This window comes from Mycteria americana, chromosome 18 (genome assembly GCF_035582795.1).
Source record: "Mycteria americana isolate JAX WOST 10 ecotype Jacksonville Zoo and Gardens chromosome 18, USCA_MyAme_1.0, whole genome shotgun sequence".
Classification (NCBI taxonomy): domain Eukaryota; kingdom Metazoa; phylum Chordata; class Aves; order Ciconiiformes; family Ciconiidae; genus Mycteria; species Mycteria americana.
In genome coordinates, this window is record NC_134382.1 from 3,970,856 (window position 1) to 3,986,130 (window position 15,275).

General features: G+C 43.0%; 1 protein-coding gene across 5 annotated transcripts in view; it reads right to left on the reverse strand.

Moving 5' to 3' along the window:
• The window catches only part of UBR4 (ubiquitin protein ligase E3 component n-recognin 4), a 78,692-nt gene that overhangs the window by 14,782 nt on the left and 48,635 nt on the right, over window positions 1-15,275 (reverse strand). For all 5 annotated transcript variants that reach the window (XM_075520768.1, XM_075520767.1, XM_075520766.1 and 2 more), the window contains 20 exons: window positions 14,692-14,777; window positions 14,087-14,174; window positions 13,757-13,950; window positions 12,469-12,708; window positions 11,168-11,306; window positions 10,488-10,613; window positions 10,203-10,331; window positions 9,402-9,745; window positions 9,075-9,165; window positions 8,615-8,699; window positions 8,081-8,208; window positions 7,222-7,351; window positions 6,565-6,722; window positions 5,925-6,034; window positions 5,250-5,391; window positions 4,396-4,477; window positions 3,219-3,392; window positions 2,665-2,786; window positions 2,049-2,246; window positions 1,842-1,922 (listed from right to left, as the gene is read on the reverse strand). In XM_075520768.1, the coding sequence (XP_075376883.1) occupies window positions 1,842-1,922; window positions 2,049-2,246; window positions 2,665-2,786; window positions 3,219-3,392; window positions 4,396-4,477; window positions 5,250-5,391; window positions 5,925-6,034; window positions 6,565-6,722; window positions 7,222-7,351; window positions 8,081-8,208; window positions 8,615-8,699; window positions 9,075-9,165; window positions 9,402-9,745; window positions 10,203-10,331; window positions 10,488-10,613; window positions 11,168-11,306; window positions 12,469-12,708; window positions 13,757-13,950; window positions 14,087-14,174; window positions 14,692-14,777 (2,847 nt within the window). The remainder of the gene's footprint in view (window positions 1-1,841; window positions 1,923-2,048; window positions 2,247-2,664; window positions 2,787-3,218; window positions 3,393-4,395; window positions 4,478-5,249; window positions 5,392-5,924; window positions 6,035-6,564; window positions 6,723-7,221; window positions 7,352-8,080; window positions 8,209-8,614; window positions 8,700-9,074; window positions 9,166-9,401; window positions 9,746-10,202; window positions 10,332-10,487; window positions 10,614-11,167; window positions 11,307-12,468; window positions 12,709-13,756; window positions 13,951-14,086; window positions 14,175-14,691; window positions 14,778-15,275) is intronic.

The window sequence follows — 15,275 nt, forward strand, 5'->3', positions numbered from 1 at the left end:
TAATGAGCTTTCAGTAAGACAGTATATTACTAAAATGATACAGCCAAACCCACTGAAGCACAAGCCGTGCTTTTAACCTGGGAAAGGGCTAGTTTTCCAAATGCATTTCCAGCTGGAAATACTGACAGCATATCACTAAACTTTCCATTTTAATCCATAGGTCTGAATAAAAAGCAGAAAAGAAAAATCCCAGATTTGGGAGCAGGAGACCTTGCGAGAGAAAACCTGTCAGAGAGCGCACTAAGCCTAATGTGGAATAAGCAGTGCTTAATGTCACAGCAAATACATAAGCACAGGGAAAGCCCCGGGGGGAAGATCTGCTCAAAGGCCACGCTAGAGACCAGCAATTAACACCACAGGGGCCCTGGTAAAATGGCAGATGAACAAAAAAAGCCAGTGAGAGACAAGGGAAACAAAAAGGGGCCTGAGGTTGCGTTCTTGTGTGCCTGTCTATTTCCTAGGGAACGTGAGCTGCAGCTCCAGAAGTGCTTTGCAGAGGTGCACACAAAGGAAGACAGATGAAAGCTGTTCATCGACAGTAACGCTGAGCAAACTCTGCCTTTCACCATCAGCCCTGCATCCTGGGAGAGCCGCACCTCGGCTACAGCTCGGCATCTCACAGGAACGGCACCTCGCTGCTCCGAGCAGGCAGGCAGGCTGGGGCAGCGCGTGCGATGATCTCCCTCACTAACTTGACTAGAGTTCAAATTAGACTTCACAGATTAAGACCAGCACTGCACTTCCCTATCCCAGTTGGTGCCTTGCTAAAAAATTATCACTGTCACCTAGCTTTGGGCTTGATTTTGCAGTACAGAAGGCTTTTTTTACTTAAATAAAGCTTGACGAGAACCATTCTCCGTATCATAATTCACTGAAAACAGGCATTTTGTTTGCATTCTTCCCCACAAGCATAGCAAACAAGTGGTTTCAGGAAACCAAGGTTTCAGTCAAAGGTGACTGCAACCCAAGAGTAAACAAGGAATGAACAAGAAATGTTGGGCAAATCAGTCTTCTTTTATGATCTCAAGTGCTACTAGCAGTGCCTCTAAAGAACATATTCGTAATGGGCAAGATGTAGTCTGATGGATTCCTTCTCAGTGGGAGTTTATTTTAGTATTAAGAATACCAAAATAAGAATATTTTAGTATTCTTATTCCTAAGAAAAGGAAGGGAAGAGCTTGTTCTGGACCACATCCACCTCTGGAACAAGCTTACTATGACATGGTGGACCAGTCCCTTACGACTGTTGGGTCCATTTCTTCATCTGAAAAACAGGCAATACCCGCTATTAAGAGCAAACTGGGAGGATGAAATCTGTCAAGTTCTTGAGATCCCTACACAAGCACAAGAGCAGAAGTACAAAGTAATACGGAGAAATGTTGGATGCTCTCTCTGCTTAAATAACTTGGGTTCATCTCTGAAGCGCAGATTGATGGAGCAATCTGGTGTCTCTGTCTGTACACACGCATTAAACTGTCACGTGCAGATGGAGTGTGAAATGCGCTTTGAAAGGCGGTGACACAAAGTTCAGCTGTTTCCCCAGAGGAATGTAAGAAAGTTTGTTACTCAAGAAGACAGTTCACATACGTGATACGCTACACAGCTAAGTTCCATACACTCACCTGGGTCAGCATTATGTGCTTTTAAATTATTTATTGTGCAGAATTGAGTAACGGTCTATCCTAAAAGAGCACAAAAAGGTGCTGACCAATTATACCCAAGAAATTATAGGCCAGAAGATAAATCCTGATTCGTGTGATTTTTATTTTTTCCCCTCATTTTTTTGATAATATCAAGGACAGGTGCTTTGTGCTGTTAACATATATAAAGATAACACATACCTCATTAGTGGGACACCACACCTTCTTGTAGACCTCAGCCACAGGCAGATCCAAACTGATGATCTTGTTGTTCACCAAAAGCTGCAAGGGAGAAAATAAAAAGTCAAGAACAAGCTCACATTGCATCACCATTCTAGCAATCATCAGCTGCCTAGAAACAGCATCCCCACACATTCCTGCAAGAAATCCACACTTGTGCATTCTCACCTCCATTCCACTGTCATCCTCCAGCAGAGCTACCAGGTCACAGTCCTGACAGATTTTGTTCTTGATGTCCCTCATGAGTGGCCCAATGCCAGGCTCATTACTGCTGTAGGGATTTCCTGGCATTCTGCCCTGTAAGAAGTCTTCCTGCTGGGGATCTTTCTCCAGAGTTACAAAGAACTCGGTCACTTCATTCTCTTCCTAAAGAACAGCAGCAGAGACAGAGTGAATAAGTTTTCCCCTAATCACGCTCCCATTCCTGCATTTTTATGGTAGCAAGTGATAGGATGTCCCTAAACCTTCAGTCCTGTCGTCACTGGTGCATCCTGCCGTACATTGCCACACATGTGGCATGTAGAGGATGTCTTGTATCATTTAGTAAGCAAATTCCTCAGCATGAAACAATACTACTGGTTCTGCTTTCTTGCAAAGAGCATGCCACAGCAGGGAACCTGAATACTAGCACCCCAAACTGGGATACCATATTACTCCAGTTCTACACTGGCTAATATTAAATCATTATTGTAGACACTACTGGTTTTTTGCCAAAATGCAAGAAACTGTATCTATTTAAGAAGTCTAACTTTATAAGCAATGCTACAGCCATCTCTATACTTACAGGATAGATAATACTGCATAGTCTCTCAAAGATGAAGACTGGAGTCCTGTAGTCATCAAGGCTGTAACGTTTTGCAGTCTCTATACACACTGCCATAAATGCTTTGGTTTCAGATTCTGTGCCTGCCAAGAAATGGAAGTATTAAAAAAGACACAGGAGTCAATTTTACAGGTTCCATTTTAACTCAGAATACACAGTAAATCCGTCTGCAATAAGCACCACACTTTGGTGCCCTCTTCTTTTGCATATCCCCTACTTAAAAGATGAAAGGCTATTTATTGGTATGTTTACTAGCAGAACTCTTCGCATGCTTGGGCTGCAGTAAAGCAATCCCATAACAAGGAGGAGGTTTAAATTCCTGGAACATAAGAGACAACTCCAGGAATGTTATTTACCTTTTCTGTGCCAAAAGGAAATACCGGAAGGTCCAAGCCATAAAAAACCCCTTCACTACAGTAGTCTTTTGGAAAGACATTCTTTGTGCGGCTGTAACTATCTGCTTTTTCATCTTGGTTGACCCAGACTCTGGATTTACGGAACCAAGGTGGTTTTACCTGTTGTCATATCTTCCAGCATCTCCAGCAGCATGTCCTGGGTTTCATCGATCAGCTTTGTTCTCTGTACCACTAACTTCCTCAAACACAGGTAACCATTCAGGACTGTACCCACCAGGCGGCTTTTGAAGTGCCGTTTGATGGACTCCACCTCCACAAAGGAAGACAGAAGACCTGTAAAGCAATGAGATATTCAGGAAGTGGGAGAGAGAGTTTGATTTCTTAGCTCTAAATTTCACGTGGCCAGCAAATAGGGCACAATATCATAAAAGCAGCACAATGAAATGGCTTGTTACAACTCCCATTGTCAGTCTGTGGTTTAAAGCTCACTTCTGTGAACTGAATGGTTGCAGGCAAAACCCCTGGCCTGCAAGAGCCGCCTTATAGTTTATACCATATGGGACCATGGTGAGGGAATGAGGAAAGGGTATAAGGAGCTTTCTAAGTGCTTGATACAAAATTCTGCACTTTTGGACTTCTTTCTGCCACAAGATATTTCAAAAGCAGGTGACTGCTCCCCTTCTAATATTTAAGCTAGCTCTGATGATGTGACAGCAAGTGTGGTACGCGACTTGTCAGTTATATCACCAAATTGGCCACTCCTATAAGTAAAGAATCAGTGAATACTTGGATTCCTTCCCATAACATATTTATCAACATGCTTTTTCTTGCAAGAAGCCAGGCTTTATGAATTAGTCCACTAATTTTTGAAGAACATGGAAGAGGATACGAAAAAGAATGACCTAGCTAATGATGTATTTCCATTTCCAACAAGTTTTTGAAAAAAGCATGCCCTAGAAGATTCAAAAAAGAAAAGCTACCATAGAATAAGTAGGTAGGAAACAACAGGTAGGAATACATCAGCAGTGTTTGCAATGGTCCTGGGAATTATACCGTACAATAAATGTAATTAAGAAATGGAGAAGAAAAGTGATGTGATGAAGTTCGCTCATGATACATTACCACAGTTCAGGTAACTAAAAACTAAAACTGACCACAAAAAAATATGGAAAAATCTACTTAGGGATTAAGTGCTAAATTGATGGCAAAAATCCAATGCTGACAAACATAAAACACTGAATCACATCTCTTTGACATTCTGGTACATGCTGTTACAGAACAATGATCACCCCATCTCTAATCCTACTACTGCGCTTGTGTTGATGCCACCAAATACCTGTGAGACTCTTCAAGGCATATCCCTGCTGCAAATCAGTGCTGAGTGTTGCTTCCTCCAAGGCAAGTAAACGAGCTATTTCCTGGAAATAATTAACATGCCCATTAGGACAAGAAACTGCAATGCCAATAATGACTAGCTGGTGAGCATCTAACACGGAGTGCAAAGGAACACAGCAAAGAAACAGAGCCAGCCACAGAGAAACCAGAACTGCAATACAGCAGCAGGGAGAGAAGAGGCAGAGGAGAGAAAAACTACCCCAAACATCCTCCTCATTTTCTCCCTATACCTACCTATTACCACTGCTTTGCTCTAGTGGCCCTCCATGATGGACTCAAGGCCACCACTAATACAGAGAGTGTCATCTGCCTCTTTGGAGTGCACCAGGGATCACCACAGCAAGCTCCTGAGACCTCACACTCTGAAAACTGCAACCTAAACGTGGTGCTTCTCCAACAGGCTGTAATTCACACTCAAAGCATGGTAGCACACCTAATCCTCCCTTGTCATTAAGGGCTTTCGGAGTCCAGTCTGGCAGCTAAGACAGCTTCCAACTTGGACCTGGTGCCAAGCCAGTGTAGCAATATTTATACCCCTTAGCATAGCTGCCCCCAGAGCAGTTAATTAATGTGTACCAGCCAGTTTGTGCTGAGGAATGCTACAGCTGGGGCTAAAACCACTGTAGCTCTTTCTGTTCAGAGATGACAGCGCACAAGTGCGAACTTCATAAACCTGCCAAGGGTCAGCAACAGGGCACTGAACAAAGAGATGAAGATTTCAAAGCAAAAAAGCCAAACCGACAGGTCAGGGACAAGCCTTCTGTTGCTACCTAGTTCCTCCATACAAGTCCATACCTTAGTGATGAGGCTGCCAACATAGGGCAGAACCCCCCTGGCTGCCAGGTAGACCTTCCAGTGGGCCGGTTTGATGAGTTTCTGATACAGTGCCAGGTACTCGGCGGCACACTCGCCAGCAATGCTCAGCTCATCCAGGTAGCTAGTAAAGAGAAACACAAGCTGACAATCACTTCACAGCAACAAGAGGTATTCACAGCTTAAGGACACCACAGAAAGAAAGAAAACAACTCCAGAAATCTATCCTCCCTGTTATCCTCCAAGCTAACAGCATAACTGATAATCATTACTCAGTGGCTAAAGCGGTATTTTGCCCCCCAAAAAAGAGTTCCCCAACTGTGCTACTAGCGTCAATTGCGGTAAGTTTTGTCACAGGAGTTCACCCTATTATTTTGCTGTCTAAGAGGCAGGGGAAATGCTGTCCCCACAGCTGAACACCATCTGCTTACTTCTGGAAGAAGCACAGAACTGGAGTATTGCCAGACAGCAAAAAAAAAAGTCTTCCTAAAACTATACCATCACAGCTAATTAAATTTTAGAATCCAGCCCAAAAAGACCTGTGAACCAGAGGTATACAAGGGAAAGGTGTGAGAAAAGTTGGAAGAAGGGAGAGATTCTCATGGAAATTAAAGAAAAATAATCCTGGAGCTGTCAAGTGTGGCAGCACAGAAATACCTTGTCAGGAGATCAAGGACCTGCTGTTTGCGGCTGGGGATGGTAGCCAGAGCTTCCACAATAGTACACGCAGCCTGCCTTGCAGCTTGAGTGGCAGGAGTAAACAGCACCTAAAGTAAGAGCATTAAAAGATGGTATTGCTTGATGTGCACAGATGAACTAGTGATATCTTACAAAAATGCACAGCACACATTAGGACAGTTTGGTGACCTGGTGGCAGCATTCTCTTGTTCTTCCAAACTCCTGATTCTGCGAGAATGCCTACTTTGCTCACCACCAAAATGTTTAAACAATGCACTGTGTAGGTCACATACTAAACCACATAGACAAGAAGAAAAACTTTTGCCCAGGACCTCTGAAAATTCAGTAGTCAAAACACAGCTAAGTAGACAGGTAGAAGCACCGTGGTAATTAAAGGTTCAGAGTTCAGGAACACACAGACTGCTGGATGTTTAGAGGTAGTGTTTTTAAGGGAACAAAGCTGCAAACCTGACTTGGAATTAGATGCAGTCAGTTACAGTCTCCCCAAATATCACCGCTCATATCATCTGCAAAGCGCATAAAATGCAGCAAACTACCAATAATCTCTGACTGTTAACTCTGCCCAGTGCGTCCCACTGGAGTTTTCACCCACGTTTACCTGTCGCAGCCAATTGTTGTGTCCCAGCTTGAGATCCAGAGGGCAAGTTCTCTTCCCACGGCGACTCATGAACTGCTTCCATTTCCAGACATATTTTTCTGACAAGTAGAGCTGGTGAAGCTCAGCTTTGCTGGGAGATTTCCCATTGGCATCTATACCTGCAATATTGGACCCAGCTCAAGAGAACTGTCAGCAGCTATTAACTGCAAACTGCCATTGTATTTTTTTCTTCATACTGGAACACTCCAAACTCCAGCTGAGAAGCTGAGTAGCTTCTCGTTTCTTTCTGTTGCCATTTCCACGTCTCTGTGGAGCTACATTCACTTCCAAGCCAGATGCAATTCCCATAGCCTCTCAGGGAATTCAATCAGCTTTTCAGTTGGCTGGTATCATTTTAAATAAGCAACAAGTTTCATTTTTTTTACATTCCCCTGATTATCTTCAGGCACAGTGCATTTTCTGCTCAAGGTTTGAGCAACACAGCCTAGAAAAATCAGTGCTACAATCTCTAAGGACTACACAGCTAAGTGTGAAGATGGTATCTGATGTTGTCGGACAGAAGCCAACACAACTCTACAGAAGTACATTCGTTATTAAACCTGGAGGGACATACATGTTCCTTCACAAAATTGCACAAAGTTAAAAGCACAGGACTACCTCTGGCAGGGAGGCACTTTTTCCAAGCTTCATACGATGCTTTGGGGTCCCTCTTGAGCCACAGCTGAGCTTGTGCATGGATTTCATTGCTGTAAGGCTTCACAGTGGTGAGAGCATCCACAGGCACATCCTAATAAACAAAAAAGCTCTGTGATTCTTCAGAAAGCCACAGCCACAGTAACTCCTGCAGGTGGATCACTGGTTGTGTCTGCTCCGTGAATAGGTAAATGCAGCTCTTGGACAACAGCAGGGTATACAGTTTGTGTTAATGATGAACTAAGAGAGATGCCTCATTCCAGTTACTACTGAAATATCAGTAAACCCATCCTTTGACATCCATCTGCGATTATCAGATAGCTAGATCAAAGCAGAAACATACCTTCTCTCTTGCAAATGTTATCCTGAATTACAATCAAGGAGCAGCCACAATCAATATCATTTTTATCAGAACTGTAGCTCTGTATTTAAAAATCTGAGTCAAAGGTACTTGATTCTACCATATTTAGGTACTTGATTCTACAAAGCTGTTGAAAGCACCAAAAGCCTGCCCAAAATAACCAAGCTGTAGCTTTGAAGTAGCTCTTTCCCCATGCCTCAAATCTGAGCAGAAAGAAGCAGAGCCCTGTTTTGAATAGTAGTGGTCAAAGCCACCAAAGAACAGTAAAAAATGGAAAGCAGTTACCTGTAATTTTGCAGTCTGCAAAGACAAGAGTCACAGGACTTGCGCCTCCCTAGTAACCGTGACCAGGAAGAGCAAGCCTTGGCTTCCTCACAAAGTTATTAATCACTGAGATCAGTGTGCCAGACTTTAATCAGCAATTTTTCAGATGCTTTGCTCAGCACCTGTCTAAGGCAGTACCTTGTTTTTCTTGCTGGTTGGAGCAGGTGGCTTGATCAGCTTTTGAAGAATGCGCAGGCACATGAGGGTGATGTTTTCAACAACCACTGGAGTCTTAATGTTCACTGCCATCAGAAAGAGGCTGAGAGCTGAAAGACAGACATAAATTTTCATTCCACTAGAAGATCTTCAGATAGGACACCTCCACAGCTCTATACAGCACATTAAATGTGTTTAGAGATAGGTAAGACCTCATATCCTCAAGCAAAACTATCACATTGTCACGCAGCCATCGATGGAAGACAATTATTTTCTATTACAGCAAGAGAGTCTTGCCATCCTTCCCTTTACAGCTCCATCTTTCTACTTCTCAGCACTCCTGTTTCAAGAAACGCACTACCCCAAGACAAAGCTATCTGGTGCCAACTCCATTTTAACCCTAATCACAAGCTATCTGAATTGGCATAAGTTCCCTTACTTAAAATCTTACTACAGTGCACGGACCCGGGCATAGCATTTTAAAATAAAGCTTTCACACTAGTCGTTTGAACTCACCACAACGTAGTCGGAGCTCCCAGCAGCTGTCTTCCTTTGAGATGGAATCTGTTAGCAGCAACATTTCATACTGGAGGCTGCTAGCCTGTAACACAGACATGTTCAAAGGCTTAAGAAGTCTTGGTGACGCAGCAGTCCTTTTCGCCTTCTGATATTTAAAAAACACAGGTTCAAAACACATCGATCTAAGTAAATTTAATCCCACGCCCATTTGGGATGACTGGCAACCTATTTGAGAGCTGCAAGCAACAGCCGAGACAGGCAGAACTGCCTGAGGAAACTTAGGCATATACCTAATCACATAATTTTGTGCTTTATGCTAACATTTATCTTAATTCCTATCAAGACACCTTCTGTATTACAAATAGACCATGATAATAGAGAAGATGCAATGATTAGAATACACCAGCAGTTGCAGAGGGGCAGAAAAAAGAAAGAGGAAAAGACTGGAGTCTCTCACCAAGTCTGGATTTGCCCAGTGTCCCTTCAGAGCTGCAGAAACCTTCCCAATGATTAAGTCGTTCATTTGTTGTGTGGCCTCTGGATTGTCCCTAATTCCAGAAGGAAAAAAGAGAACACCGTTATGCCGTGCTTGTACTAAATACCAAAAGCTCCTGGGATTTCAGTTTAGTTGATAACAAACGTACAAGCCGTTACAGTCTACAGTTTGCTGATGTAAGAAAGCTCCCCTATAAAGCTGCTCCTTTCTGATCGTGCGCTGACAAGCGTGCGGCATTCCAGAGTTCACTGGAAGACAGAGGGCTGCAAACACCGAATCAGACCTAACCTGGTCAGAAGGCACATGAGCTGACGGACCTCCTCCCGCATAGTGGCTGCGCCCCGGCGCAAGTTGTAGTCAAAGAGCTCTCGGATAAGGCCCTGGGACACAAGGATATGCCTGATGGCAGAGTTGGTCGCCAAAGCCCGGAGCAACGTTATGCAGTGTTCAGTGACGGCTGAGGCACAGCCATAGCATTTAGTTGATGATGTGTGGCCACAGCCTAAAACAGACAAGGCACGATACTGGCTGGCAGTAAATGTGGGTTGGACAGTGGTTCGCGAGGACTTCGTCGCTGCCTCTCTCTGTTGAAGATCATATTCCAGGAGCTCCTTTCGAGAGGCAAACACTTTCTGGAAACACAGAAAAGGAGAAATTAAAGTTGTGGAATTGTCAGGCAGCACATAATTGCTAATCCCCTTCACAGGTTACTTTCACTGTATATTTTGTGGAGAAACATTTTTAATCAAGTATCTCAAAACTTGAAATCCTTCATATCAATGGCAGACTTAGGAAATCCATTAGAAATATCAGCCTAACTCCCAGTTATCTGCCCTGTTTAAAGGCTTGTTGTCTACATTACATGCATTGTAACACTGGAAATGTGACAAATCCATAGTATTAAATGGTAAACACAGCTTTTAGAAATGATTATTTTGTTATTTCCCTGAAAATGTGCAGCTGATGACCTATTGTTAACAATATCATTAAATGCAGAATGGCAACGTGTTACTTTCTATTTCTGATATGCACTGTATCTGGTGACAGAAGAAAACACATGACCCAAATTCAAATCAAAGCGCATCATACCTGGATGATTTTAGAAAGTTCATCGAAAGAGTTCTTGCAGTCACCACAATACTCCTGGGCTAACTGGAGTATGTATCTATTCACACTAGCTGAGGTAGAACTTATTCCTCCACTACTACCAGATTCATCCTGGAACAGAGGGGTAAACAAAAAAGAATCATATATGGCGGCTACACACAAAAATAACAACTGCAGAACAGCATCTGAGGCAAAGACCTTTAGTTGCTCTTGGCCAGTGCCTCACCAGCCTAGGGTTCTGTGCAAGATCCATATGTCCCTTGTTACCTGTGGCTTTTCAGGAGCCGCCTCATTCACTTTACATAGAAGGTTTTCCAGCTGTGGTCGGTGTCCCATTAGCTGGTGATACACTCTGTCAGCCTTGTCCAGGAGAGTGTTGATATTTGTTACTGCCTAAGAATAAAAAAGGAAAGGAAACTCATATTTTATGCTCAGACTCAATTTTTAATTCTACAGAACTACAACCATCAACCTCCAAGTCGTCTGTCTCTTTTGCCTTTCTCTGGCAAAAAAAAAAAAAAAAAAAAAAAAATGCTGTTCCTGCACCCTGTTTCTGCCACAAGTACCACTCTGCTGACACTACACTCAGCACACTTATCCTTTGGGGCAGGCCACATACTGCAATGGGTTCTTCATTCATTAGCAGGGCTCCTCAGATGGGACGGTAACACATACAGCACAACCCAAATTCACCCCTTGTACAGCGAGGCAAAGAGATGCAGTGCTAAATAGCTAGTTTATAAGTAAAGGACTGAATTACGTCTTTTGAAGAATTACTTATTTGGTGGAGCAAGACAGTAAATAAGGAATGCATTAGTCAGTGAGAAGCCTTGAAGGAGCACTGCTTTTCGTGTTACTCCCAAGAGGGATGGACCTCTGATGTCCCTACACTGTTGACCCGGCCAAGAGATACAGCATTTCATTAATGACTCTGCTATTAGTCTCACCTTCTTTCGATCCTCTTCATTCTCTATGGGATCCACTGCGCAGCAAGGCTTGGCATACAACATGAAGTCAAAGCGAGCATATTTACAGAACCCACAGGCATTGCAAAGGAAGGGATCTTTCTCATCATAATTAATGGATCTGAAAGGCAAGCCAGAAAGGTCAAAGAATGCAGTTGAGCTTTATCAAGGTAACCGAGGCAATGAAGTAAGCTGCGAATGGACTCAGTAGGTAAAAGAGAAGGATGGCCCTTAAAATGTCTAACCTACCAAACTGCCTTGGGGAAGCCACAAGTGAAATACATGAGGTACATGAGAATCAAAACCTACAAATCAGGCGACAACAACAACAACAAAGAATCCTTACAGAAGCAGTGCCACATTCTGGCCAGAAAAACCAGAAACAGACATGGATTTGTTCCCAACAATTCTACGTTAACTACAGTAATTGCCAGTAGAACGTCGGACTTCAGCACTGTGCCCTTTACGAGAACACAGATAAAAAGAAACTATTTTGTTTTCTAAGGTCTGGGCTTTTAATAGCTTTCACTCTTTACCCAGTTGCAGTGGGACTAGCTACAGCATACTTATTATCCCATTGCAGACCAGAGTAGCATGACACGAACTGATTTATAGCTCCCCTAATTCAAGAAGGGATATGGAAACCTTTCAATATACCAGGAATCAGCTGATCTATGGAAAGAATCTGCTAAACACCTTGAATCCCATGAGGATTAGAGACGAATATGGGACAACAATAAGGGGAGAAGAGATATCAGATAAGGAGACAAAACTCGCAGAAGAGAAGGATTTATAATACTGTAGTGAAAGCTTGAATAGCGCACAGTAAATTACGCCCTGAGCCCTGCTCTGAATGAGGAGAGTACAACAAAAGCTCTGAATAGACAAGCGGGCACTGTCCGTCCTGCACACTAAGTCAGGGATCCTGCGGAGAAACCCCCCTGCAATCATGTAATTGAACTCCAGCCTCATGCCCTTGAACAGGCAGGCCAAAAATAACCTCCTCCTGGGAATTTTCTTTTTTAAACTTCTGAGGGCTTGATCTGAAACTTCTGCGTTTTTTCAGTATTGTCATATCAGGCTTCCTTTGTTAGCCTGTATTAACATTAAATCCCTGTAAGCCTGTTTTATACTTCTCGACTAATTTGATTGTGCCGTTGTATTAACCAGAATCATGTATTTAAATAGCAGGGTATTTTGTTGAACATCTAACACGGGCAACAGCACAAGGGCTCCATAAACCCCTGGCGCTGGTTCCGTGGGGAGGAACGAGGATGACGTACCTGCACTTGTGGCACTGGTACACGTTTTCGCCGCAGTTCCCACACACCCCCGGGTTGGCTGGGACGGACGCACTGCACCGGGGGCACTGCAGGGTCTCCGTGGAAGCCTGGTAATTCTCATAGAAATCTGCAAATTCAATCATCAGGTTCGAAGCCACAATGGGCAGCGGCAAATCAATCTTCACCTCCGTCTGGCCTGGGGTCAGCTGGACTTTCTTAGCTTTGTGCCAACGAGCCGGCCTGGGAAAAGGAAAGAAAGCGGCACGGTTTTTCAGTGGGGAAGTACCCTCCCTGCCCACGTACGAAGAGAAGCCAAACGCAACCGTCTCGGCTCCAAATCTACTTTAAATGGGATGAATGGAGAGCAGTTCTAGGATTCGTTTCCTTAGCTTCTGTATTGACATGATATGTAGCCAGAAATACATTTTAAGCCTTTATCCTCTTCATAGAGAGAGACTGTTTAGGATTAAAGAGCTGTTGATGCCTCATGGAAAAACTTTAATTCTACAGACATTTTCTAGGGATTTTCACCTCCATTTTTTTATTAGTAAGGACATTTGCATGAAAACAGGATATTTATTTCTAAAGATCTCATCTGCTCCCACTGCTTATTCTCAACCTGAAGTCAGAATCCTCTCTTTGTGACATCATAATCCTCTCCACAGCAGCTACTTGTGATGTCACAGAGGATTAAGACTTCAAATAAGCAATAAACGGCAGGCACAGATTAATCCCTAAGCCAAAGAGATCTGATTCTGGTGAGAACATCTCAAGAAGTAAGAAGGGAAAGCATATAAGCAGAACTGGCTCCAGACTGAGCAATGTATTGAAAAGGAGCCATTTTTCGTGGGTAAAGCAGCAGCCGAGAGTTAGGCCATCCAACTTCTAATTTTAATTCTACTGTATGGCTTCAAGTAAGTAATGTTAATGCTTTCGGCATTTCTGGACATGCTGCAAGGTCCAAATCCCTTTCCGAGTGAAACTCTCCAGGAGGTACTCTTGGTATCAATACTGGTTTCCACACAATTAAGTTAGGTGCTTAAAACTGAGCCTGTACAAAGTTTGCATACACAAATTTTACGGGCATATTTCAAGCTCTAGGTGAAACTTGGATCTTTTCTTCAACAATTTATTGTAGGAGATTCAGAACAATCCCACCCAATGTGGGCTGACAGTGATGAGTAATAGTCTAAGAAGGAACTTTAGCTAAAACAAGAAGCCAGGCACCTCAGCAGAAATCATAACGTCAAATTCAGAGACTTGCAGACAAAACCATGGACAAACGTACTTGTTTTTCAGCTCCACTATGGCTTGCACTGTCCTGTTGTTGTAATAGAGGTTGATGGTTCGGACCATTTTGGTTCGTTTCAGGTCTCCTATCTTCACTGTCACTTTGCTGATGGTGTGGCTGCCAATTAGTTTCACCACTTGCTGGGTGGTAGTATACCGCGTGTCCACTTTAATGGAGGAAAGCTTGATGTACTGAGAAGACAAAAAAACAAGGACACGCTGCCTGTATGATTACATCCCAAAAACCTCAGAAACACAGCAAATCACGCTGCTGTAAACGGCTGGGATCCATACAACAGGGAAGGGTTTACGAACAGCAGTTACTTACACAGAAGGGCACCTCTGGATTGTTGCAGACAAGGCAGGGATCGCTCTCCAGGTAATAGCCATCAAATTCCACCAGCCCAGACAGAGTGCTGGAATGAGAGGAAGAACACTGACATATGCAATTTGGTATTCACTGTGTTTTAAAAACAAGCCATTCAATCAGAACAGTTCTAGTTTACCTGTAGTCACCAGTCCCAGACTTAGTAACAGAAGTGTTACAATATAAAGCACACTGAAAATTATTGTTTTCCACTATGTAGCACTTTAGTACAATTATCAACTGCCAAGGTATGACTAAGAAGACAACACTTAATTCTGCAAGTCTATATGCTCCAATTGTTCCTAATATTTTGTAACATTTACTGAAAATGAAAGAAAAAAGCTAAAGCCAAACTACTGCTGATAGCGCATAGGATGTCACGTTTTTCAGATGGCAGAAAGGAATCTGCTATTCTCCCAAAGCCAGCTGCAGCCAGCATGCAATCTCAGTAGGGGTCCTTCCTCCACCACAATTTTATTAGAAGAACTGTGTATTCCCCTGTGGATCGCAGCTCGTCTGCTGAAAAGCTCCTTTAGTGAAATGGATCAAAGTCAGAAGTAACTCACTTGTAAATGTTGGAGTTAGGGTGGTTGGTAAGAATGTGGTTTTGAGTCCGGAGGATCTCCACAGCCTTTTGGGAATATTCCTTCAACTGAAATACAATTAGGAAAATATTGTCTTCTCAACTTTTTTTTTTAATTGCTACAAAGACATAAAGATATCTCATCTTGTGGCGTCCCAGGTCCCCCAGAAGATGCACGCACTATACCCACAGGAATTTATGTGGTTAAATCATTACCCAGGAATGTAATAGATCCTAAAATTAGACCTTTACCACAATAACAATGCTATTTGTCAGCCAATCAGTGCAAATGCCTGCCAAGGTTCCTAAGGCATTCCCAGCTCTTTAAACACACATGCAAGTATCAGTGCGTCTAAATTATTTTTTCTCAAGCCCACTGGTCCCCTAAGAAATCCTACCACTTCCTTTGTTCCAGAGTCGCGGTTACAAAAGATTTCTAGGAGCTGAAATATCAAAAATCTAAAAATTAGAGCTATCAGATAAATGTATTTTCCCACAAAGGCTTCCTGTGGGAAAGAAGTTTTCTTCTAAAAAAAACCAAACCAAAACAAAACCCCCAAAACAATA